The sequence below is a fragment of the Halichoeres trimaculatus genome, unplaced genomic scaffold, assembly GCF_033239565.1.
Source record: "Halichoeres trimaculatus isolate MK-OKI-2021-1 unplaced genomic scaffold, fHalTri1.1 fHalTri1_scaffold_8, whole genome shotgun sequence".
NCBI classification, from domain to species: Eukaryota; Metazoa; Chordata; class Actinopteri; order Labriformes; family Labridae; genus Halichoeres; species Halichoeres trimaculatus.
This window is the reverse complement of record NW_027437186.1, coordinates 26,509,313-26,536,760: the sequence shown is the minus strand read 5'-3', so window position 1 is coordinate 26,536,760 and position 27,448 is coordinate 26,509,313. Positions and strand designations below refer to the sequence as shown.

At 41.6% G+C, this 27,448-nt stretch overlaps 1 protein-coding gene across 7 annotated transcripts in view; it reads left to right on the top strand.

The window, feature by feature from the left end:
- The window catches only part of ablim1a (actin binding LIM protein 1a), a 61,805-nt gene that overhangs the window by 4,319 nt on the left and 30,038 nt on the right, over window positions 1-27,448 (top strand). For 2 of the 7 annotated variants that reach the window (XM_074675835.1, XM_074675834.1), the window contains exons 1-2: window positions 1,325-1,575; window positions 26,295-26,432. In XM_074675835.1, the coding sequence (XP_074531936.1) occupies window positions 1,485-1,575; window positions 26,295-26,432 (229 nt within the window). In that variant the 5' untranslated portion in view covers window positions 1,325-1,484. Of the gene's footprint in view, window positions 1-1,324; window positions 1,576-12,075; window positions 12,341-26,294; window positions 26,433-27,448 lie in introns of those variants that run through there. The other 5 variants (XR_012598574.1, XR_012598575.1, XM_074675836.1 and 2 more) reach the window with 4 other exon arrangements.

Genomic DNA, 27,448 nt, shown 5'->3' with positions numbered 1-27,448 from the left:
ATAATGTTGACTTTTTTAGATTTAGAATCCATAAACCTAAAATGTATTAGGCGATTTAGGTATTTCCCAAATCACAAACAAAGTTTTCATCCAACCAGACTCTTCTTGGATTATCCAGAGCGTATCCACCGTCACTACGCTCTCAGTCTGACAGTCGCCAACACCCCACCATAGTTATCAGCTCAAGGTCAGCTCTTACTTCCATTAGTCAGACCACTTCCCAGTAAACCTGCTCTTCCTGGTCTCAGTGTCTTCCTGTCTCCTGTCCCATCAGGGATCACTTAGACTGGTAATGGATGGCGCCACCCTGGTGTCGTCGTCCATCAGTTAGTCGACAACATATTTGCTCCAACAGCACTAACACAAAGTGTCAAACTGTGAGGTGACCATGTGTCGGAGTAATCCCGGGATGAGTAATCCCACTTCTTCAAAAGTCACACCAGAATGACCCAATCTGTGACATCACTGATTGGTGAACGTCTTTATAAAAGCATCCTAAACTAATGGCAACCATTTAGAAACATCTTGCTTTGATCTTTGGAGGAACATCCCGGAATGTTAGCTCCCAGAAGTGAGTTCCTGCATGCTTTGAAGGCTCTTAAAGAGACAGTCAAAGAGGCCACACCCCCTAACTCTCCCTCCCTTTAACCCTTAATCTGCAGTTTATTGTAACATAAAGCTCTGCGGGGACTGACATCTTCTCTCCCTGCCCTTCCTGAAACCTCTGGGTGTATTTTTGTAGTGTTGTGTTCTGCTATCGCTGCTTTTCCTTCACTTTCTGCTTGAATTTATTGTTCATCTCGGTCCATTTAAGCCTTTTATCCCTGCTACGCTGCAGAATCTTACAACAACATGTTGGTCTGCAGAGCTCTCGTGTGTGGGCCGGTTTGTTCATTCAGGTTTCTGCTTCTCCTGGACTCTTGCATATATTTGCATTTCATATTTAGTATCTGTTTTCATGGGGAAATGTTGATGTTGAGGTGTGTGGTTGTGCTTAGTGTGCAGAAAAGAATCACAATGTTGGACTTTGCATGGAGCAGCCCCAGAATCTGGTCCAGCTCCAGTTTATCCTACTGTGAACTCCTCCAAGGCCCCGCCCCTTTCTTTAGCACTTCCTGCACAGCGTACCTGTTACCCTGCAGAGCTATCCTGATGATATATGGTGGATGATAAAGGAAGCTCCATCCTGCTGCAGTCTGATCCACTGCCTCCTCCCCATCAGACCACTGGAGAGGCTGCTCATGCTCCAGCAGCTCGACCCTCTGCATCAGCACTTTTTCCCTTCCCCTGCGCGTGTGTGTTTGTGTGTGTGTGTGTGTGTGTGTGTGTGTGAGAGAGAGAGTGAGAGAGAGGGTGTGTGTGAATATGAGGGCTGGTGTGCGCGCGCATGCATGTGTCCTGGCCAAAGCCTGAAAAATTGATGAGTAGGGGAAGGAGTAAAAGCTCTGCCGGACGGGACGGTGTGTGTTTGGGAGTGTGTAGAGATGGAGAAGAGGAATACAGCGTGGAGGGAGCCCAGCTACGACGGGCTGTGCAACTACGCCCAGAAAATCACCTCCTGCTTCGGACTGGATGGTAAGGCAGAGGAGAGGAGCTGAGGAGGAGAGGAGGGGGTGTGTTTGGATGCTGGTTCCCGTGCGTGCAGCGAGCTGATGCCTGTTTTCTGAGCCTGAATGTGAGGGTTGGGGAGAGGATGATAACTGGAGGGCAGAGCCTCGCTGCAGCCGCTCCATGTGTGTGCAGCGTGGGTGGAAGAGTTCCTGCTTTAGCTTCACATTATCTCAGTGAATGAGTGAATGAATCAAGTCAGATGAATCCTGAATCGATGTTAGACTTCACAGCCAGCAGCTCCAGCCAATCGTGTTGCTGCACTCAGACACAAAGAGGAGAATCATTAAATTTGAAGTAGAGGCCGAGCCCAACATCTCAGAGGAGATTTTGTGCATTGTCATTGTGTGCTGTGTCTTTGTACCTCTGTGACCTCCTCCACCCAGCAGATCGCTCTGATTTGTCTTATCTGTCTGATGGTATTACATGTCCTGATATCTTTTCTGCTTTTTAATCTGTGACTTCACGTCAGAAATGCTCGGCTCTTTCAAACCCTTAAAGCTCATCAGACCTCTGTGGGGTTATGTTTTAATCATTTCAAAGAACTCCTTCAACATGAGTTGGATGTCTAGATGTTGGTTTCATGGATTTGTCTTGCACTCTGAAAGGCAAATCCTCCCCATTGGCTGGTTAGAGGATTAAAAACTCCCAACATGCCTTCTGATGAAGTTACATCCCTAACCCGATGATTTTAGAGGATGTTGGAGAGCAGCTGCTGGCGTTGTTTGAGTTTTGCAGCGTCTCTCTTCCTGTGAAGGATCCTGCTGCTGCTGCTTACTGTGTGTTGGTGCTGTGTTGGCTCTTTGGATGACCTTGCTGGTTTTTGACCTTGTGAAGGACTGGCAGACACCCAGAGCAATCTGCCCTGAAAGTGTTACTGCGATGCTGCATCGTATTAGGCCTGCGCAATGTAAGGGACACAAATATTAAAGAGTGCACATTAGCTTTATAACACAGTTTCTGCTGGTCTTCATGTTGCACACAAACCTGATGTTTGCAGCAACTTCCCCCAGTATCCAAATAAAATCCAGAAAGACATTTTTCTTCATCAGTGAATTGGCACCAATTCATCTGAATCTTGTGCATAAAATCAGTGATCCAAATTTTTCGAGTCCTGATACCGTTTCATTGTTTTCTCGTGGTATCACACACTTAAAGAAACAAGGGATGCACTACAACTGTTCTGGTTCTGATACTAATACTGATACCAGGGCTTTGGTATCAATCAATACCGATACCAACCCGATACCAGTGTTAAATAATAACCTGCATGCCCTACTGTGGGATAAGACCGATAGTGGTTTGAGTAAAAGGCAAAAAACAAGTATATGGAATTAATGACGTTAGTATTTATTTAAACTATGAAATATTTAAATGTTTACCATCAAAATAATTCTTCAGAACGTGCTGTTAGACTTTCTGCTGTCTCTGATAAGGGACCAAAACAAAGTTCACACAGACTGAATGTGAATTCATTTGCTTTGAAATTGTTTTTAACCTCCTTGAAAAATTCGAACTCTCTTCAATCCTTAAATTCAAATTTACAAAGTTCAGTTTTACCTCCATGTTGCAACCTGAAACTTAAATACGCTGTGAGAAGGATCTGTTTTAATTTGATTGCAGCGCCACCTTTTGGCCCGGAGTCTCACACACACTGTCGCAAAGATGTGACTTTTAACAAGGCATGTGTTTGTTTTGGAAATGAACAAATTTTCTTTGTTCACAAGACAACTTTTTGGCAGATACATCCTCTGAGGTGCAGTGCAAACTCTGCAAGGTTAAGCTAGCATATCTAGGTATGGGTACCAAATTAAGTACTTTTATAGGTACCGACCCAATTCTGTCTGTAGTACTGAATACTAACTTATGTAAAATCAAACGGTACCATGTTTAGGTACCTAAACACATCCTTGTGACTGTGAGGGAGTGGAAGAGTAGGCAATTTTCCATGCTGTACATGAACACAGCATTGCAAGTTTATACACTGAGAAATAAATATGTTAAATTTTAAATCTTTGATATTTTATTATGAAACAAATCAGTATTTATTATCACATAAACACGCACACACAAAAGTACTGAAAATCGATACCATTGAGTGCTGATACTGATTGCTAGGTATGGGGCATCAGGACCATATTGTTTCAAATGTGAAAGATACCTATCTCTGGCATATCACAAGCCATTCAAGAGCAAGGAATGCAGTAGATAGTGGGGTGCTGCCCACAGATCAACAGTCAATGGCAAGCTTCATCACATTAAAATGTAAGCTTGATGATCTATGTGCAGAGCAATCAACAGCCTGGAACGTGTAAGTGTATGGGGGGGATCTTCGAAAAGTTGTCAAATAGTTATCAGCGAGTATCAAATAACACTCTTGCTTGAAATGCTCATCCCTAATATTGGCACCCCCTCTTTAAAAAATATAAAATTCTCCTTTCAACAGTTGAATAATGCACATGCTGAGAAACAATTTATCAGCTGTTTATTTTAGCAAGATTTTCATATTTGTTCAGTTAATTCAGGCCTGAGTAGTGTTTTTCTTGAATGCTTGCATTGTCATTAAGATGTTTTCAATACTGCACAAAATCTCACTTTAATGCAAAGAAAACCTCATAAATGATTTCCCTGAGTCCCTAGTTTTTGCACTGGGATGATAGGACCTTCTCGGTTACTGGGCCCAGGCTCTGGAAGCTACCCCCTGAAATGTGCACCATTACTGACTTAGGGCTTTTTAAATCCAGGCTTAAAACCTATTTATTTAGACTGGCTTTCAGCATACATTCATGGGGTGAGATGATGTTGATTTTAATGGGAAGCACTTTGGTCACCTTGTGTGTTGTAAAGGGCTCTACAAATTCAAGTTGACTGATTGATGATGGATTGATTTTGCATCCGGAGACACAGAGTGAAGCTTTTACTGAACATAAAAAGGCAAAATTGCAATGAAGAGGTCTGCAAAGGTAGCATAAATAATGCCGCCTCAGTGCGTGAGTTGTTACATAGAGGATACTGAAGTTTGTTTTCTCACTTTCTAAGCTGAGTTAAGGAGGTTTTTTGTGAAGGGTCTGAGCTCCTCTTTGGACAGGTGAGAGTGATGGACCTAAGTCACATCAGCTCTAGAGACTCCCCTCGTACCCTCATGTGGAGCCACCTAACCCCACCCAGAAGATAATCTTGGGCTCGACGTCAGCTCTAAGCTGCTTAAGGCTCCAGGCTGGTTGGGCTGAAGACACTCATAGTGTAAGCTTCTTTCCCGGCTCCTCTCTCGGTGCTTCGTCACACCTGCTGTTTGGCACCAACGCCACAAGCTGGATTCTGGCGCTCCTCTTCCAACATCCAGAGCAGATCTGAGGTGACAGGTGAAGGAGTATCCCCAGGAGGCACGCAGCATGATTCTATGAGGAGTTCCTCTCTTTCTCTGTGGGTGCCTTGTGTTTTCAATGTGTGGAGGTGACGGGTTATTGGGGCGGGCCTGACCCTGGACAACCTCTACCTGCAGTGCTTCACCCTTCTCTGTGGGTCCGTTGAAGGGGAGCAGGGCACCATGCCCACGCTGCCAAACCTCAACAGCCTGGGCAAGCTGTGCAGCTCCAGCCGCAGCCACAGCGTGGACCGCGTGCGCGTGAAGAGGAAGAGCTCGGTGAAGCGGATGTCCATTATTGAGGATGGGCACGTGGCTGAAGTACTGTACCTCATCCCTAAACAGTACATGGAGCAGCTGCCATACCTGAACCCCAACGACTACTACCTGAGTGAGAGGCTGAACGACGTTGCTACAGGTACACATCTGCTCTCCCTGATTGCTCAACTTTAGAGAAAACTCCAACCTGCAGAGGAAAAATGCTTCCTTACTGAATCCTGCAAAAAAGGACTTTTGCTTTGAAGGTGCATGGGAGCTTTTCCACACTAAAACCGGTTTTAATTAATGTTGAATTAATTTTCATAATTCCTGTCTCCCTTCCTATCTTACTTTTCTTCCAAAGCTGCACATATTTGTTGAAAACATAAGTCTTTGCTAATTTGATGCTGTTGTGCGGCCTCCACATCTGACCCGAAAGAGCTCCTGTTGCACAAGTTACACAACCCCGACCTCAGATGCCAAAAAATGTTAGTGCAAATATTGTAAAAGTCAGAAATTAATCAGCATCCTCTGCATCGTTACGTAATGCGAGGTATGTAAGGACAGAGCCGCTGCGTTCAGCCTGGCAGCAGAGCATGAAGCGACATGATGGCTTACATCAGGATTACAACATGGGCATGAAGACAAATCGAGATTTCCAGACCTTATGTATTTGCTGATCGGCTGCCAGGCACAGCTGTAAAATCATCATGTTTGGGGACTAATTGTTTGCAAATAGTGCAGAGTGAAGCAGCTGGAGTTTGACGGATGTCTCTGTAGACTGACCCCAGATCAGAGGTCGCAGAGGGTGAGGCTGGTTTTAGGCATTTCCTCTGACAGCTGTGCCAAAACTGCATTATTTCCCAAGTCAGTGTTTGATAGGAGTGATGGATGGAACCTCCAGCATCAGGCAGATTCCTGTGGCTCCTATGTTTTTAATTCTTGCATACAGGAAAGGAGAGCTGAGTGCTGTGGAAACATATTTTCGTGGCGTTTTTTTTGCAGCCACAGCTCAGGAATGTCAGCGGTACAGCACCGTTTGTGAAACACTCGAGGTTTGCTGTTCAAAAGCTTCTCAAAGTTTTCATCCGGAGACATAAAAACAGATCTGTCTGCGCTCCAGATTTTTTTTCTGTCTGCAGGATTTGTACATATTTGGAGTTTGCAGCTCAGTTTGGAGTGTGAATGTGTGTGTGTAAATGTCTGGCATCCTAATTTTAATCCCTGCTTTAACTGAGGAGTATATCCACACATGCTGATGTTGTTTATGGTAAATCTGACCTCTGGTTTAAAAAAGTCGGCCTGCTTTCCCCCCTCATGCTTCACTTCTTACTTTTACCACATGCTAATGCTAATGCTAGTAGTGATAGGGGCATTACGGCGTGTCATGACGCTTCTCAGCAGGGTTATTAATGGCCGCTCGACATGGATCATCCACAGGTGAGCCAAATGCAGACAAACCTCTCATCCATGGATAATAGGCTTTGCTGTTTAGGAGTTGCTCTTGTAGAGTCCTGTGTAGTGTGAACGTCCAGCAGCAGTGGCGGGATGATAATAGGTCCATTAGCAGTATTATTAGCGGCACAATAATAGGACATCCTTGTGCTGCTTTTAGCCGTGAGGAGCCACAGTGCTCCTTTTTCCTTCTCTGCAGTTTGTTCCCAGTAGCAGTTTGAGAAGCAGAGCACCAACACTTGGAGTGATATATTTATAACTCTGCTTCAGATGTGTTTGATAGCTAAAATTAGCATCAAACAAAGGAGACGGATCACTTGAGAAACCATGTTGTTTTCTGCAACAGGCCTGTTTCACTAAAGTTTTACTGGTGAGGCTGGATGAGTCAGCAGGAGCAACACAAAGTTTAACAACAAACACCCAGAGTCATTCAGAACTAAAAGTTTTCTGTCAGAATTCGACTCAGTCATTATCAAACAGACTGCTTGAATTCAGACTATACACTAAAGATTTTAAAACACTGAGATTAGCCCAGTTTGACTGTTAAAAATCAGACTGTAGATTGTTTTGGGCTAAAGAAGCAGAATGCCTAAAGCCTTTCTTTCACACCTTAGTTCGGACTTCAGGACAACAAGCCCTGAGACTTCCATCCTTCATGATTAACCACGGTGAAGAGCATACGGAAATGCTGTTTTAAGTGTCCTTGAAGATAAACAGAACAATTTTAAATTGTCTGTATAGATGAAGGCTGACCAAAGTCTTCGGTTAAAGTGGAGTTCACTGCCACTCAAGGTCAGCAGACTATTGGCTGAATTCAACATTTGAATGTTGCCCAAGTTGAGCTCTTGCTGCCTTGTGAGCAAGGCTGAGATTCAGGTTCATAACAGAACGTTTAATAAACTGCTACTTCTTTAAGTGTTAACCATTAAAACAGCAAAACACACCGTGCCTCAACATTTAAAATGAACCCATAAAAACAAGAATGCATTTGTCTGATTAGAATACCCCAAAACATGGACAAAGTCTCTGTGACATCACCCGTCTGTTCCTGATTTCGTGAAATGAAGCCAATTTGTGGATGCAGCCACATTGGTTATAACGCCAGCTTAGGGTTTCCTTTCAAACAGCTACAGGGTGCCAATCAGTCACATGACCTGAGCTGTGTCTCTGATTGGACAATCAAACAATCCTAATAATTTCTAATCCACTGAGTTAGAAAAAAATTCACTCACCACACAGTGTGTGCCGATAGTTAAATCAGCGTTTCAGACCCAAGCCGTTTGTTGAACCAGGCTGTAGATATTCTTTCTAATGCCATAAAAGTCTGTTTTTGTGGCTGGGTGTGTACATGACTTCTGGTCTTTCTGTAGCCAGCCTCAAGCGGATTCTCTATGAACAGCAACTTTAAGCACTTGTGCATAGGCTTCATTTCTCCCACCCGATGTTGCCCCTCGATCACATCGTGTTGTGGGCAGGACCTTAGATGAGACAGAAACCTAAAAACAGACTTGCCTTTACTAAAATTATTATCAATTGATGAGAAAAACAATTTTAAAGATAGTAAACTAAATTCAAATTCTCATCTGAGTTAGCAATCCGGCTTTAGTACAGACACAGGGGCAGTGTTTCCTGTACAGTCAATGATACCTAGGTTGTCCAAAAAAAGGGTTCAACCAATGTTATCAGGGTTTATGGGCTTTGGATGATCTATTTTTGGTGATTTATGAAGAGCATTAACACTTGTAATTTAGCTTTTCTTTTTTAGCTTTTAGAATCAACAAGGCCATGTAGGCTCATGTAGCATGTCTCTGCTAACTCCTAACTATGATTTGGAAAGCATAGCTTTTTGTAGCTCACCTTTCAGTTAGCAACTTAATGTCTGGAGTATCAGACACAGAAAGATGCTCAAAGTTATGGGCGGAGTTATGCAGTTGTCAAAATGCGATAAGCCACACCCACATTCTGAAAACAAAACTTTTTTTTTTCTGACTTAATTGTCTGAGATCTAAACTTTTTTTTTTACATGCTAAACTTTGGTTAAGTAATTTAATTTTCACTTTAAAAAGACAGCTTCCTTTGATGCTTTAAAAGTGTCTCTTTTCCTTTTAGCTTAGAAATGCCAGCCTCTTTAAGAAACTGACTCTAATCTGAGGTCATCATACACATGTTTCTCAACCTCCATGAGAAACCAGGGTGGAGTTCAAGCTGAGGAAAAGTCAGCTCACTATTTTTGCCTCCCTGGCATGTCTCCACTGCCCGATGAGAAGAAAACGCCCCGCTGCAAAGTCATGCACGCTGCTGAGAGTCCAGCAGGGGGCAGAGTAGAAACTGCAGAGGATAAATATATTCTGAATGTATAATGAGCTGCTGGCATCAGCAGGAACAGAGGAGGTGCTGAGACACAAACTCGTCCTCCCCTCAAGATGTGGAGAGGTGCAGAAAGGCTCGTGCATTGGAAGTGTGGTTTAATGAAGCTCCTGAAATCATTTTGTCAATGTTTCTGCACACTTAAGAGTGGGCAAACATCAGATGAGTCCAGATGAGCTTTATCTGAATACAGCCTCCAAAGAATAGTTGTTAAGAGCTTCAAACAGCTGAAACAAACAGAATTTGACATGCTGGTGAGAAACTGTGTGACAGTGTGACCGCGTCCTATTAGGATACTTTGCTTCAGAAAAGGAGGACAAGATCAGATAAGAAAAACAAAGCAGAAAAAGGATTTATGAAAGTTTATATGACACTGAAGAGGGGAAAAGTTCATTTTTGAAGGTGCATTTCAAAGAAAATTAAGTGAGTAAATTTTACAGAATAAATGCAAAAAGTGTCGTATTCCACACACTTAAACAAAAAGAGAGGCTAACCTTACTCTGTTTTTTTTCTTTTGTTAGATTCACATGAATTTTTTATGTTACAAATGTTTTTTTAATCTTTGCCTTGCAGACATGATCATGCACACTCTAAACATCCTTGTAGGAGTTAAAGAGTAAACTCTGTGGATAAATCTTCATTTTTATGTATGTGTAAGACTCGAGATCTGCAGGGTTCTCATGGCTCAGTCAGGAACGTGCTCTCTCGTGATCCTTGTAATTGGATTTAAGAGGATCCTCTGAAGATATTAATACAGAGCTCATGTTGGAGATCACGGTAAGTCAGACCTCAGACCCCAGACCTCGGAACTCAGACCTGAAATGCACCCCTCCCCTCCTCGTCCTTGTACACAGACCTTCAGAGAGCGTGAGATGGTGCAGAGCTGTCAATCAGATCTGGCTTTACTTCATGAAGGGGCATGCATGGGTCCAGGCAGAAGATCTGTTTTCATGTCAGAGCTTTCACTGTCAGAGTTAAAGCTCCTGTGAGGAGTTTTTCAAAGGCCATGAAACAAACTGAAACTAATCTAGAGGCCTCTGATGGCTTTAAAAAAGCAAACAGGACCATCAAGAAGCTCAGTTACTACTTCTCCACGTTTATTTTAGATTTCCAAAGTTACTGACAGAGGGTGGGAGTCATACTAAGTCATTAACTGTCAGATTTTCACATTTTTGATGGCAAAGATTCTAGATATCTGTTAAAAACAAGCAGGTTGAGATTATTTGTCAAGAAATACTTCCTGCAAATTAAAGACAAATTCAGACCATTTTGTCCAGAGGGGGGCGCCAAAAGTGACAAGTTAAATGTTCCACACAGGAGCTTTAAGGAAAAGAAAAGTGTTCAGACTTGAACACAAGGCAGCCCAAAATTATCTTTATATCACCAAATGAATTGTATGTGAGAAACATTTGTACAAGGTGTATTTATTTTTCAAACCAAAGCCCATCTAGAATGACTGGGGAGACTTTTTTTTATTTTTTATTTTATTTTATTTTTTAACCAATGCTGCAGACAGTCACCAGGAGAGCAGTAACCTATTAGTGATATCACACAGGACATGTTTGAAATTACTTCCTATTCATTATAGATTCCATTTTGCAGTGTTGTCCAAATTCTGAGTGAGCATGGTCATACCCCATATAGTCTACTCAATGTATCCCACAATGCATTTTGAAAAGTAATGTATGAGCAATAACAATAATATAACATACAGTCAAAGAACAACACTTAGGTCTTTGTTTAACTCTTGGACGTCCCACAACTCCAAGAAGAAAAATACATAACATAGATGTTGGCTGCTGAACCGCCTGCAGCAGGTGATGCATTCACTAGACCTTGTAATTCTCAAACACAACATAAGTTTTGGTGTAAATTTATGGTTAGCATTTCTTTATTTTTTTTTTTTAAATGTAATAAATGTTATTGTTAATTTGATTATTGTGGAAAAATATGCTAAGTGAAATATTAGTTATCGCAGGCAGATTGACCAGAGTGCACTAAGAGCAATAGGAGCTAATTAGCCTGCAAAGGAGCGTGTGGAAGGGGAATAATTTTAAGACATAACGGTATACTTTACGGACACTGGTGTACTTCACGGCACTACTTTGTTGTGTTTAAATCTCTTGAAGCTTCAGACCCAAACAGCTGATCAGCAGAGAAACATGCCTGGGCTGTGTCCAAGAATAGTGTAAAAATGAAAAGAGCTTCTGATCCTCTGGTGTTATTTTTGAAGACTTATAATCACTCTGAGTTTTTCTTCCCTGATTTAACACAAGGATCTCGTCTATGAGTTGGTTCTTTTTGGATTTGTAGTTTTTGTATCCAAAATTTGAAGTGAATAATTATCAATTCTGCTCAGGATTACAGTGTTGATTGGATTCAGTTTAACAGCCCGTGGTTATTTTCTTTTCTGCCTAACTCTGTCAGAAAGTCTCTGTTTTAATTGCGGTTAACCTGCCTGATGAATTTTTGATTTGATTTTAATTATTCATTTCGTGCTTGCTGCTTTAACTACTTCCTGTTACTGTCAGCGTTTCCAAAAGGAGGCTGATTTCTCCTTGGGAATTTTGAAGTTCAGGTTTTATTCTCTGAATGTTTGTCAAACACAGAAATTGTGTGAAAGTGGACTGGACATTGTGCACAGCGGGATAATTACCACATAGAAGGGAGTGATTGAAATCACCTGCTGCCCTGTCGACTGATGCTTTAAGCTGGGTTTTAAAGGACTATTCCAACAAATATTTGGCTTTTTGACTTTTTAGCCAAAGGTTAGATAAGTCTAATGCAGATTTTCTGATGCAAGGTTTTTTTTTAAAATTTCTTCTTCTTAATTATGTGTGTGTATGTTTGAAATGTGTGCTGTCTGTGCAATGTGTGTGCGTGTGTCTGCTCGAGGTGTGTTTGGGATGTGAGGATTCAGCCGCAGCAGCAGCAGCAGCCACCTGGTTGCTGCAATGAGGAGGCGGCTGACACAACAGAGGGGAGGAGAGAGAGAAGGAGGGGAGGAGAGAGAGAAGGAGGGGAGGAGGAGTGTGCAGAAGAGGAGAAGGAGGAGGAGGGATGGGAGGAAAACAGTCGGGAGGCAAACCCCACGCTGAAGCTGTTTTCAGGAGGAGAGCTTAGCCTTGCCCCTCTCTCCCTCTCTGTGCCATCTCCTCTCTCCTTTTAGCTCCTCAGTCTTGACTATAAAAAGGAGGTAGCAGCTTCTGTGTTAGCGCTGATCGATCCCTGGAGCCTTTTACTGGAACAGATTTACCTGGAGTCCAATGGTCATGGTCAAAGAAAAAGGTATTCCAGCTCTATCTCTTTCTGTGTGTGTGTGTGTGTGTGTGTGTGTGTGTGTGTATGTATGTGTGTGTGTGTAGGTTTGTTTGTGTGTGTGAAGATTAATATTTGCGTTTGATCTGGGTAATTTAAGGTGTTTGTCATGCTGCTGTCTGCAGTGTGTGTGTTTGGATGGATGTGCAGCTGTGTCTCAGTCACCTGTTTTGGTTGTGTTCAGGTGTGTGTGTGTGTGTTCGTTCATCTTTCTGTCATGCAAACATGTGTGTTTTTTTTGTTTTTTTTTCATATTTTACGTGTTTGCTTTGGTGTAAGTATCCTGACTGGTGTCACTGTGTGTGTGAGCATGCATCCTCCACACACCCTCCTTCCTTTAGACCTGGCGGTGCGACGCCCTGCTCCCCAGCAGCTGATCCAGCTCGTGTTGGATCCTGCTGTATCTGGCAGCATCCCTCCCTGAGCTGATACGTTCCGCAGCATCTGGTGCATTTGGACAGAGTATCTTGCTGTCAGGATCCTGGTAAAGCTGCAGATCGGTGTGTGTTTGAACACTTCAGTGATGCAGACTGAGTGTGGAGGTGAAACGTAGAGCGAAAGTGGAGAAATCCACACTGCAGAGTCACCGACCTGCACTCTCTTTCTCTCTCCCCCCCTTCTCTCCAGCTCGCGCTGTCTGCAGCCGTTACCATGGCGACCATCTAAAAGGTACCCTCCATTGTTGTCAGCTGTGGCCTCATTCATTCAGTGTCCGGTTAAAAAGAGAAAGCATGATAGAAAAAAAGAGGGATGATTGTTTTTCCGCTCGGTCAACGAGGTGGCAGCCCTGCTGAGGAGGTTACGTTCGAGAGATGTTGGAGCTTTCTGAACCGTTTGCAGAGACCTGAGTGGTCGTGAGGTTCACTATTGTTTGTGAGGATGACTCACAGCAGCAGATACATAAGCACAGATTTCTATAACAAACCGTCCTGTTGAGATGAAGTTATGGAACAAATCTGCACAGTCTGACTTTTTTAAGGTCAGGAGCAGATTTTTATCACGCAGCATGAAGAATGGTATCACAAAACATTTTTTTTTTGGCGTTGGCACTGAAAGTTTGGTGCTTTTATTATTTTAAGTCAAAATACTCCATTAAAAAATCACTATCAGTACACACCAGCTGTGAGTCAAACGCAACTTCTTATGTAATGTTTCTGTTGTTGATTACAATAGAATAGTTTTGTCAACTTTATGCGAAACTTACTAAGTGTTCTTGTCTTATTTTTTATTTTTTGTAAAAATGAACTAAAAGCCTAAATATTAGTTAGGTTCAGCTTCAAGTCCAGAAAATGACTCTTTCAAGATATTGCAGGAAAAAATGATTGGGAAAATATCTTTGTTATAGGAAACTGAGTCAGTCAAATTCTCTTAATCCATTAAAAAGAGTTTCTTTACTCTTGACAAACAATTGAGGCTTTGCTTTTTGGCTTCTAATATCTTAAATTATAACATTTTTCTGGACTTGTCGGGTAAAGGTGGCCATTACCATTTTTACTTAGCTTTTTTTTTTTTTTTTGCATTTTAAAACCCATAGGGTTAGGGTTAGGGTTAGAGTGTTGGCTCTCCCATTTTTAAACACTCTTTTAATTACTGTAACGCCTTAACCACTGGGGCAAGATAAAAAGAAAAACTTATTTGGCTAAGAGAAGATGAGCTTCTGGGAGATATAATAACAAAAAGAAATGTCCAAAAGGCTTGTGTGATACTTTGGTGATGTTAAGCACATCCCTGAACCTTGTAGACGCACTAATCTCTGCTTTAGTTTGATACAAACAAATTAATTTAAGACAAGAAAACTTTACTTTTGCTGCAGATAGGAGTGTGATAGTCATGATGAGCTGCTTTGTGAAACACTGCCCAAATGGTACTTAGAAACATATGTAATGTCTGCAGAGTTGGTGTTCCCAAACACGCCATGCACGTTCAATTTTATGTAGCTTATCAACAAAATATGTATCTACATAACTGAGCACACATTGACAGATACCTCAGTTGTTTGTTTTATCACTCCAAAAGAATCAAGAAAGAGTTTGGCTGTAAAAGTGAATGAAGCAAGCGGAGTGTTGGATACGTTGGAAATTCATCAGTACATGGCATTTGGGTAATTTGCATGACCTGCAATATGTGCAGCATGTGTCTACTTTCGTCTTTAAATTTACTTTACATGCATTTAACATTTTGTGTAAAAACCTAATATTTCCTGATGACTGAACAGAGACAAAATGTAAACATTAAAAGTTTGTGTGCTTCAGTTATTGCAAGGGTGTATAAATTGAGGAATTTGTTGAAAAAGGTACATATTTCCTCCGCATATCAACTTTAATTTAAGTAAATTGGTATTTAAAATGTTTCTTCGTAACATCAACTTAATAGATTTTTTTATGCTAAAATAATTCTGTGATATTTGGCTTTTATATGATGTTTGTTAGCCGGTTTTGTAAGGTTGAAGGGAAATTAAATATATAAATAAACACTTTCTTTAACACCTTTAACATTGGTATGGATTAAAATCCTAAAGATACCTGTCCCTAACCACTTTGCCTGTCCTGAATGTGTGAAAAATCTACCTCCTGCCTCAGTTCAGGACCAGTTAAAGCAACAGGGCTGAATTAAAGAGATCAATCACTGTAATAAATTGATGATTAATCCCATGAGCCTCTTGTTAGCGCGTTAAGCTAAGCAGATTGAGATATTACTCCTGGTTGTTCCTCGGCTGCAGCTTCCAGCTCCTCGAGTAGAGTTTCTCTCCTGTGTGTGGGCACGAGATATTTTTAAGTTAGTCTGAAAATATTTCTACCATCAAAAAAGTGTTTACAGAATGTTTGGACAGAAAGGAGTGTGTAGGTTTGTTTGTGTATCTGACAGCACTCTGCTGCTTGGAGGCGGCGTCCAGCTCTGGAGCTCCTCTCTTCATGTGGCCGTAGAAGAAAGATGCTGTCCGCCATCGAGTCCCCACGCTGGCAGAACACCCGTAACCTCTGCCCGCCACATGTTCGACTCCCACAATCCCTCTGAAAGTTTCCACGGAGCTAACCCGCTGCCTCCTGCCCACTCAGAGCTGGTTTTTGGCAGGAGGGTTTTTGGAGGTTTAGTTTTTCATTCCTCACACAGAACGCTGCGAGCACTTCTCCGACCTCACATTTCTTCATGTTTCCTCCAGAGAGCTCATCCTGCAACCCGTCAGAGTCCAGGTGGGCTCTGTACCATCACAGCTGACCAAACAATGAACCACACTGTACGCTCGCAGTGATGAATCATCACAGAGAGTGCAGTGTAAGCGTTTGTCTGCGTGCAGGCGGCTGTCCTATTTCCAAAGCCAAGAATACCTGAAACAGTTTGTAATGAAGCCATGTGGACACAAACAGGTTCACCTACTCTGCACGTGCTCTGGAGATCTGTGCAGATGATTTATTTATGCATCTTTTTCTTCGTTCTTTGCATTAGATTGCGTAAGAGTCCCCAGATCTCTGCATCTAACATTTCTCACTGACATTAGAGTCTAATACTCTGATCCTCTCCCTCTGCACATCCTGGCTTTGCAGAGTGCTGCAGACAACTGCAGTGGAGGCTCATCTTTGAAGCCTCTCACAGACATTAACACATCACAGACTCTGATAGACGCTCATTGTTTGTTCAGCTGGCTCACAGGACCAGGACGTACAGATGAGATAAGTGGTCGGCCTGAGAGGGACCGTCAGCGATTTGAAATATTCAGACTGAAACAACAAGACGGGCAGGAGAGTCACATGAGACAGGATGTGACAGAAACTTAGCAGAGCTTTCACGCAGTTCAACACAGCACCAAGGACAAGAATGAAATTCTTAAAGGGATAGTCATAAAAATCCTCTATCCATTCCTGTCAGATAGAAACCTTTGCAGGTGTCTCAGTAAATTACAGCCTTTAACTTAGAAAGTGGTGTGCCTCAGGGATGCAATCTCAGTCCTCTTCTGTTCTCCATCTATATCCTGCCTCTCGACAGAGTATTCAGACACATGGTGCTTGTTTCTACTCATTCTGTGTGCAGATGAGGACGTTTCAAAGATCTCTGCTTTTAACTAATATTACGTTCCCACTAAATGTGAATACTCACTTAATTCACGGGTAAATGAACAGAAGAATGTTCTGTGTTTACCCACTTGAATACTGAGACCCTAAAGTCGTAAATCTTGAGAGTGGAGGGCTTCACTCCAGTCTGTCATAATCAAACAACGTTGAGCTTGGCTACGTTGGTAGATGAAGCTAGTCATGCTAACTGAAGCTGTGCTAACTTGCTAGAACAACTGATATCTGGAATCAAAGGTTTTCACCAGCTACTTTTGCTCTTTCCTCAAAGTAAACTACTTTTTATTCCCATTTACGAGACTTTCCAGGAAAACGGCTGTTGATTTAATTAGCACCAGTGGTATGCACAAACTTTTTGAAGGGTAGGGGCTGAAAGGAAAAGAATGCAGATACAGTGCATAAGCTACATCATTCTCTGCTTTAATTAAAACCACCGGTCAAAATACCCCCACAGTAATTGCAGCTCACCCAGAGAAAGTTACGACATAGATCCTGTAACAGTACCACGTTATTCTCTAAATATGCTGACTTTATTTCAGTAACTTCACAACTTGTTTCTTGCAGCATAATGACTCCAGTCTCATAACAATAACTGTTCTTTTCTCAGAACATAAGGACTTTTTACCCAAAGCATTCCGACTTAAATCTCGGAACATTTTTACCTTTTTTCTGCTATAATTACAATTGATCTCAACGTACAAACTTGAATCTTTAAAACTTCTGAAACAATGACTGCTTTTTTTCTCAAAACATCAAGATTTCATTCTCATTATGCTATGACTCCATACCCATATCATTTAGACTTACATCTTGTTTGTGTACGACCTCAATCTTGAAGAATTACAAATTTTTTCTTGCAACATTTTGACTTTTTTCGGACAAAATTCCATCATTCCTACTTTAATGTCATTGAACTTCTCTTTGTAAGATCACACCTACAGTAATATCACCTGGTGCATTTACTTTGCTTTTTATCTTGTTAAAAATACATAAAACTGCTCAGACTAGACACTGAAGCCAGTTTGTAACACCAAAGAGCTTGTTGATTTTTTGATCAGCTGATTTGCTCGGATGCAGAATCTGCACTTGAGTAAAGGAAGATTTTGATAAACTTTCAAATCACTGCTGACTTCTTTTGTGTCAGTTATCGGTCAGTTTCATAAATCAAAGGAATAAAAAGCAGAAGGAGTTCAGGGATCATAGTAGGCTAATATTCAAAATGCTCCTCTCCTGCTAACTCTATATTCCTGCGGTTCATAAAGGCATCGTCTCCTCTCAGTTTCATCATCGTTGAAATTAAACCTCACGACAAACACTCCTCTCCGTGCTGCTCACACCGGATCATTATCCCTCTCTGGGTCCCTGAGGATTAGTCTTTGAAAGCTGGGGGGGGTCTGGAGGAGACCGATAGGGTCCCCCGTGACAATTTGTGCCCGTGTTTGAAGTGCTTTGTCTGGGGCGCTGGTGGCAGGGCTGAGGGGCGGGGCGAGCGTTGAATCCTACATCCATATTCATGGATGGGAGGGTTAACAGCTCCTTGTTATGTCTGGATGATGAAGAACTCTGGACACCCTCCCCCAAACACACACATGAACACACACACACACACGAGCACACACACACACGCTCTGGGTTTTCATGGAGGGAATTTTTCATTTCCTTTTGATATTCGTTATGGGTCAGACCCCCACGGAATATTCCATCCCAAACTGGCTGGATGTTGGAGGAAAGTGTGTCTGCATGTATGTGTCTGTGTGTGTGTGTGTATAATAAAGCGCACACACACACACACACACTTCAAGGGCCAAAAGTATTGGCAGGGACAGGGGGATTGGGGATGACTGCTTTTTCTTCTTCCTCTTTGTTACACACACTCACTTCACACAAAGGCACGTGCTCACACACTCTATGCACACACACATGCACACACACTCCTCTAGGGCTTCTATTTGAAACTCTTTCCTCTAGCTGTAACAAAGGCTGAATATTTTATTCCATCTCTTTTTGTTTAATTGTGTGTTTCTTCTCCGAGTGTGTGAAGCCTCCTCAGCACATCTCACTCCTTCAATAATCCTGCTCTATTGTTATTTACCAGCAAGCTCGGAGCACGTGTTACGTTAAAATGTGTCCTCAGGGGATCCGGGACGGCCTCCTGCCTCCCTCCAGAGTCTCATCTGCAGCTTTCATTATTGCCAACGCAGCTCGCCGCGCTCCAGAGGGGTGGGGGTTGGTTGGATGTCGGGTTCAGAGTGAACCGCCCCCTTTCCTGTGATGCTGGCTTTGGGATGCTCTACTGGTTATTGTTCCCTCAGCACCCTGTGTGTGTGTGTGTGTGTGTGTGTGTGTGTGTGTGTGTGTGTGTGTGTGTGTGTGTGTGTGTGTGTGTGTGTGTGTGTGTGTGTGTGTGTGTGTGTATGTGTGTGTGTGTGTGTGTGTGTGTGTGTGTGTGTGTGTGTATGTGTGTGTGTGTGTGTGTGTGTGTGTGTGTGTTTAGGCTCATATCAGTCACTTCATCCCTGGTGATGAGGCAGGACAGATCACTCAGTCAGCACAGCCGACACATCCCGCTCTCAGTGAGGAATGTGAGCTGCAGTTGGAGTGTTTCACGGCACACTGCTCTTCTCTGCTTCATGTACATTCTGCTAACTTATTCATAACATTATATAAGATACATCCCTGCAAATCTAACCACACATTACTGCAAACATATCCCACACTAATGGATTTATCCCACATTAATGTAAGAGAGGTGGGATTGAAGACGTGAGGAAGTTTTTGCATCATTTAGAAGAGATCTCAGTAATGGATTTATGTCCAAACAAATCCCATAAAAGCTTCAATCTGAATCTTTTCAGCTAATTTAACATACTTTTTCTTAACTCGCTGCTTTAATTTTTATGAAACATCATGTAAAAGACTCGTAACAGCTGGGTCTCAATACAGTCACTCTGCCTCTGTGGAAAAGACGAGGGAAGCTGGAAAAACTCACTGAGCTCATAGACTGCCATCCAAACCTCAAAGTTAACTTCCTGTGTGTGTATGTGTGTGTGGGTATGAGTGTGTGTGTGTGTGGGTGTGAGTGAGGGATCTAAACATCTGTCTTGGATTATTGTCAACCTGTTATGACGTGAGCAGTGTTGACTTTTCCATGATGGCCGTCCCCTCCCTGCATGATGCTCTATGAAAGGTTAAAAATAGTCCCAAACTGGAGGATTTTCAGCAACACCACAGAAACACACATTCTGTGTGAACTTCAAGAGTGATTCAATGTGTTTTTCATACTAACTGTGGATAAAATTACTGTTTGGTGTGGTGACAGATGTATTTCCACCTGTCTTGTTTGGGCCTCTAAATGTGCTGGTTTGGTCTCAGAGTTGGTGTGTGTCTGGCTTGATTATCAGCGCTCAGGAGTATCATTTAGAGGTTTCTGGAGGAAAAGTCCTGAAAACCTTTTGTTTCCCTGCCAAACTACAGATGGATGGCACCAAAAATTGATTGCAGTTGGTATTTTAGTGTCATATGTTGGAAACATGTGTAAAACAAAGTTAAAAGCAGGATAAATGACACACTTTCATTTGATTCAAGTGGTGATTGCAACATGTTCTTCATTCTAACCTCTAAATCAAATTCAGATTTAAATTCTGTTCTCTAAGTGGTCTGACCAAGTATTACAGCAGCATCAGGATTTTTACATCAAACACTCAGACTTATTCTCAACTAAGGAGTTTCTTACAGACGTTCCTGTAACATTTAGACTTACTCATAAAATTACAACTTTTTTACTCATAACATTACAGCAATTTTCTTTAACGTTATGGCCTTGACTCAAAATCTGTATTTGTGTTTGTTACTTCTGCCATAGAATATAGCCATCAGGTTCTGAGATTTCATCACAGTTACATTAATTGTGCTTTTTGTTGTCATACATACGTTCATCTGCATACAACAAAATAGTTTTGTAACTGAATTTGATAAAAATTACTCAGACACTTCAAACAACATCGAACACTTAGATTTGTACAGGACAAAAAGTTCTCTAACGAAACTTGACTAAAACGTTATCATCCTAAACATTTCACTAAGAATGTAAACATTCAGACTAAAGGATAAGTTTGGTTTATACAGCTTTTACATTGTTTAAAGAATGAAGTAGAACAAAATACTCTCCCAGAAGGTTTTCCTGATCCAAGCAGTGCTTCGGGAGATATTTAGATCCAAAATCGTGCAGCGGACGTTCGTATAATGGGATCCATTGGGGCATAGACAGCGTTGCTCCTAAAACCGCATTAATTGTTCAAAAACTCATGGTTTTCACCAATATTCCATCATGGTCCGCTCCGAGATAGTCCTCTGCTGCAGTCTGTGTCACTCCAGACAGCGCTGTGCGGCTGTACTGACCTCTTATCTCACCAAGACTTTGTTTACATTTGCCCCTCCGCGCAGGCGCAATACTCTCTGGGGTATTGTTTGTTTGTTGCTGACTCCACTTCCTCCTTTCTTTGAGCTTGTCATCTGTTAACTCTGGCTCAAACTGTAATGACACCCATCATATTCAAAGTTCTCCTCCACAATATCTTCATCAGATAGATATATTTCCATTTTACACAAAACTGGAAGAAGAAAGTCGTAATGTAGCCTGCCGTCTTCTCCTGAAACAATGAGCCGCACTGCGCATGCATGGAGGGGCAAACATAAACAAAGTCTTTGTGAGTTCAGAGGTCATTAGAGCCGCACAGCGCTGTCTGGAGTGACACACACTGCAGCAGAGGACTAACCCGGAGCTGACCATGATGGAATATTGGTGAAAAACATGAGTTTTTGGACAATTAATGCGGATTTAGGAGCAGCGCTGTCTATGCCCCGATGGATCCCATTATACGGACATCCGCTGCACGATTTTGGATCTAAATATCTCCCGAAGCACTGCTTGGAACAGGAAAGCCTTCTGGGTGAGTATTTTGTTCTACTTCATTCTATAAACAATGTAAAAGCTGTATAATCCGAACTTATCCTTAAGTTTGACTGTTCAAAATAAGATTGTAGATTGTTCCGGATTTAAGGAGCAGAATGATGGAAGTCTTTATAAACTTAGTTTAGACTTTAGCATTAACAGATGTCACAATGTCCAACCAGTGAAGGCTGAGAGTTCCATTCTCCAAGATTTAAAAAGAACAGATGTGCTCTAGAATTTCTCTCAAAGTGTACTTGAAGATAGAGGTCATTCAGGAATGGTGCGACTTAAAACGGTAAGTTAACTTTAGAATACAACAAAGAAAGATGAGTAAAAAAGCCACAGAGCTCAACGATACACACTAAGCAGGCTGTGAGACTGAGCAGAGACACTCATGTTCAAAACTTGAGAATAAACTCAAAGTGGTAAAAACATAAACTCTACTTGTCTCGTTTTCACTAACAGTGAAAATCAGGGCTTGCTTTGATTATTAAACCAGAGATGATTTAGAAAAAAAATCTTTAGTAAAACACCCAGAAAAAAGCTCCTTGTAAGACAAATGTCATCAATTGAAATAAAAAGAAAAACAAACAAACCTTTCAAAGTGGGTAATAACTCAATTTCATGACTGTCTTTTGTAATGTTACATACAAACCATATTCAAATGGGGTCAGCCTGTAGTCCCAAAACTGGGTCTTGTGTTCCTACTTTCCCTTCAATTAAAGCCTTATCCTCCCAGAAGACCTTTAGGAAGCACTTTATAGTAAGAAGATGATTGAGTGAATGAATGAATGATTAAATGACTAAATGAATGAGTAATTTCATTTTGATTACCAGCAGCAAAAATTGTCACAATCACAACATGAAAAAATAAAATAGGCTGATTGTAAAGGGGTTTTGGCTGAAGTAGAGCTTATAAATGCTGACCCCTTGTTTTCATTTCTTTAGGTCAGACAAACAAAACTACTTTCTGGAAAAAAAAAATATAAATGTGGAAACTGTGGGATAATAGGGCCTGATTTAAAAAAAAAAAAAAAAAAGTAATATGCAAACATAGGGCACATAGGCACGCTCTCGTAAAGGCATGGTTGAATGTAGATGTGAGATTGTCTGTCATGTCTCTTTTGTTTATATTCTATACTGAGTCATATTTATAACCTTATTTACCTTTCTGTTTACATGATTTTTGAATGCAGGTAATTTCTTTGTATGTATTTCAATAATGTTTAAAAGCTGGAGTAGACATGAAACATTCTGCCATTCTTGTACAAAACTAAGCAAGTATTGGCAAAACAAACTGTTTACCCAAATGATGCTGTTCTAGCTTCATCAAGTGTTGGTGCACTTTTCACAAGACGTTCCTTGGAGCCGTCAGAGAATCAGGAGTTTGCTGACATTCATGTGCAGAGTGCAGTCACCCAGATGGCCTTTGTTTTTGTTTTTGTGTGGAGGTGTGGAGTCACACATTAGTTCACGGTCACAGTCACTGGTTCACTCAGAGATGAGTCATGGTCCTGCTGAGAGTCTTCGTATCAGAGACTCTGAGGGGAATGATCCTAAAAACCTGCAATCCCACCACACTGACAGTCTCTGCATCCAGCATCCATTATCACTCCCTTTCCTCTTCTTTTATAACACTCTAGTTTCTTTATAACTCATGGTTTAAACAGACTGATTAAAGCTAACAGAGAACATTTCAGAGTGCCCCCCAGAGGCTGCATCAGTCTGTTGAAGCATCTCATTACGAGAATAAAGTTATCTGGTCTTGATCTGGTTCCTCTGCAGTCAAACAGAGTCTGAGCATCTTATAGTTCCTGCAGCTGTAGGAGGAGGATGAGAGGAAGGCCAAGTCATCAATAATCCAGAGTAATGTCTCCTCCATCGATTGGTCCTGATGCTATTTCTGTGCCTGTGGTGGAGTCTTATTTTAGCCCAGCAGACTAATGATTCAGAGGAGAGCAGAGAGACCAAAGAAGCTTTCATGTGTGTTATTATTCAGTGTGTGTGTGTGTGTGTGTGTGTGTGTGTGTGTGTGTGTGTGTGTGTGTGTTGTGTGTGTGTGTGTGTGTGTGTGTGTGTGTGTGTGTGTGTGTGTGTGTGTGTGTGTGTGTTTGTGTGTTTGTGTGTGTGTGTCTTTGTTTGAAACAGAGAGGATGAAAGAGGAGGCTGACTCGTTGAATCTCCTGAACGTGAAATAATTTGCTAGTTGGAGAATAGCTGATTAGCTGTGTGCAGTGCGGCACTGCAGTGATACTTACATCTGTACAAGGGAGCGGACCCTGAGTGTGTGAGTCTGTGATGGTGTGAAGTGTGTGTGTATGCACTGATAACACCTTATAGGACCTGTACAAACAGGGGTATTGAATCCTTTCTGTGGTGTGCCGAGCCCACGTCAAACATGGAGAAAGCGATGTTCACATGTTCACCTAGAGCAATAACTGCATACTCAAGCAATCTAGAATGGCCCTTATGGTCAAATATGATAATACTTAAATAATTAAAAAAAACACAAGCATACTAGCTAATTCTAGAAAAATGGGGTGGTTAACATTCACAAGTTAACTATGTGTAGAAAGGCACTCTGGTTTCTTACACATATCTTAAGATACAAACATCTTAAAAACCCCCAGATGGCACAAAAATCTGCACTTTGTGTCAAACTGAACTGATTTATCTTTGAAGCACTTTCAGTTTAATTAACCACATAAAAGCTAAGCATACAGGTGCAGCCGCGTCACAAAACCTGAGGATAGAGTGGCTGACAGCTGTGACTAGACTTAAGTCTGGTTTATACCCTGCAAAATCTGAAACCTAATCAAGTGTTTATGTCTAATGTTTAATACGAAATGTCTTATTACTTAATCTGAGCCACAGTCACATGACAGGTACAGAAAAATGTCTTTTTTTAAGATCTTAAAAGACAAAAGTAATGCCTGACTTGCTTGTAGAGAGTAAAAAATCTGACAATTGGGTCAAAAGCATGTAATCTTTAAGTTTCTTTAATTTCAGATGGCATTTTTGTGTTAAAATATCCTGAAGTTAGACATTTCTGAGGACTTGTCAAGTGAATGTGGCTCATATTCAGTCTAGTAGACACTATTACTCAAAATTAGACATCAACACTTAGTCAGATTTCAGTTTTTTACATCGTACTTTGGGTATGAGTGACCACTGATGAGCTAAGCAAACAGGTGCAGCCCCATCACAAAAGCTGTCAGAGTGCCAGCACTCCTTTTCTGAGAGAGGGAATGGGAGAATCTAAAGAACATCAAAGATCTAAAGATAAAGAGGTTGAACGCTATGCAGCAACATGTCAGGTTTATACGCTGCAAAAACTGAAATCTACAAGAACATTAAACAAAATATCTAACCAACATATTCAACAAACTCAAGATAGCAGAGCACTCAAAAACATAAAAATACACCAAATCAGATTCCCCTTCACTCCCTACAGACTGATCTAATCCTCAGGTGTAAATCTGAAAGTGCTACACTTTGTGTTTAACAGTTATCTTTTTATGTTGTGACATTAACACTGTGAACATTCACCCTGCACATATCAGCATGTAACACTGTCTATGTTAGCACATTAGCATGCTGACGTTAGCTGAAAGCACAGCTGTTCCTCCGTACACAGACTGACTGTGACTTCATCTTTTTTCAGACCTGCTTGTCTTCAGCTTCTTTATTTTCTCTCCCGGTGTTTCTGCTCCATCTGCTCACAGGCGGTGGAGCTGGAGCTGCTTTTGTTTTTCAGAGCGTGTGTAGGAAGGTATCTGACAGCTGCTACTGTACGTCTTCATTCACGCACTAAGGTTTTCTACAAAAAGCTTTAAGGCTGCTCTCTTTTTTTGTTTCCTGACTGCACATGACATCCACAGGGGAAGGAATCAACAGAGTGTATAGATTTTTACACCATCCAGTTGAAATTGTTGAAAAACTAAAAACTCTTAAGGCAACAGACTTGGTGTTGTTGCATTTGAAAGCTGAATCTGTGTTAAATAACATCAGGTTGTATGTCAGGTGGTTGCATCATTATTTTTTGCGATACATGCGGCATAAAACGTGATGAAAGAGTGGAGGAGGTGGCGCCTCTCTGGGTGTAAGACATCAGTGTTTGCTCTGTTTAATTTCATTTATTCAAACTGAAATATCTGAGATTTTCAATCATTTTGTTTCTGTAAATTGAATTGTTTTGGATTATCAAAAGTAACAAGAGTCAAAAGTTTTCTAACAAATAACACCAAAGTGAAGAAGAGATGCTGAAACAATGGACTGAAGAACAGGACTCAGGTACCTTTACTTTGTTTCTGTCCAGAACTGTTCTTTGAATCACAAACTGAGGCAGCATGGCCTGTGATATTTCCCTCTGAGGATGAAATCACAGTAAACGGGGTAATGAGAGTGATTTTATGGATACCCTTGTAATGTGCAGTTGACAGCGTCCCTGCTTCTCTTGGCGTTTCAAACCCTATGATCAGACTCTCTATATTTAGCCCGCCGCTCTCTGGAGACTTTATCTGGGCTGAGAATCTGAAGTTGAGCTGTCCTGCTCAATGTTGTTCTTTTTTTACTTTGACAGCCTCTCAGCAGAGGCTCGACTTTATCTGCTCTGTGCGCTGTGTGTGTGTGTGTGTGTGTGTGTGTGTGTGTGTGTGTGTGTGTGTGTGTGTGTGTGTGTGTGTGAGTTGTGTGTGTGTGTGTGTGTGTGTGTGTGTGTGTGTGTGTGTGTGTGTGTGTGTGTGTGTGTGTGTGTGTGTGTAGGTCCCCGTGCAGAGCGTGTCCTCATATGAACACAGCTTTAAAAGCAGCGTTAGAGAAACTGCAGTGACGACCACATCCAGCGGCCACGATGACTCATCAGAGTAATGTTGGGACCTGATTTTGGTGTGTCTCTCCTGTCTTTCAGTGGCTCATGCGCAGGACACACACCACCAATCCACAGAGAAGCCCCTGATCCAGTGCTACAAGTGTGGGCAGCCATGTAAGGGAGAGGTGCTGCGGGTGCAGAACAAGCACTTCCACCTCAAGTGCTTCACCTGTAAAGGTAACTCACACTAAGCTGACATCTTATGACTGTGGCTTTCTTACTTACCACTCTACAGTGTATTACAGGTCAGACATTAGGGTCAACATTCTCAAACTCCTTGAATGAATGAAAGAAAATGTTCATTATTATATAAAAGAAAAAGAATAAACAAAAGGAATCCAAAGACAAACAGAAAGTAAGAACCATAGACTGTATAATAAATGGGCATTGTCTCCCTGATGTGCCTTGCAGTTTTAAAAAGGCTTTGAAGCCAAATGACTGGTGTGGCCATATTGGAAATAGGGCGGGCTTTAAGTCTCCACACTAACAGCTATAGGGCGCCTGTCAGTCATGTGAGCTGAACTGTGCCTCTGATTGGGTGAACTTGTGGTCTTAATATCTTCTAAACTACAAGGTCAAAAATGTAATCCTCTGTACAGTGTGTGGGTCGTAAAATTAGAGATTCAGATGGGAGGCTGTCACAGTTCTGATCCTTGGGTGCGATATTTTTCCACTCACCTTGCCTATGGTTTCCCGGTTTTGATCCCCTGCCTGCCTTCAACCTGCCTTGTGCCCTCGCCCTGTTTGAACTATTTTGCATTTTTGGACAGATACCTGGTTTCTTCAACTAAAAAAAAAATTTCTATAGAGTTTCTGTGTTTTTTCGTGTTGCATTTGGCTCCACACACTGCCTGTTCCAGGAGACATGTTTTGTACCAGGCTGTAAATATGTTCATTTGTGCTGTGAAAGCAGATCTTTTTGGCTTGGTGTGTATGTGACGTCTGATACTCCCAGAGCAAGCCTGAAGCAGATACATCAGAGAAACTGTGGATTTTAGCCCTTTTTCTCATATTTTCAGACCGGAGGTTGCCGCTTGGTCAAAATGTTAAATCACCTTTTAAACTTCTTTTGCATTTCCAAAAAGGAGTGGAAAGAAGTGACACTTTTTGATTTTCATCCCTTCTCCATTGCCGATTGATAAATGAAAATCCAGTCAGCCAACCTATCAAAAAATATATCTGCATTTAATTCC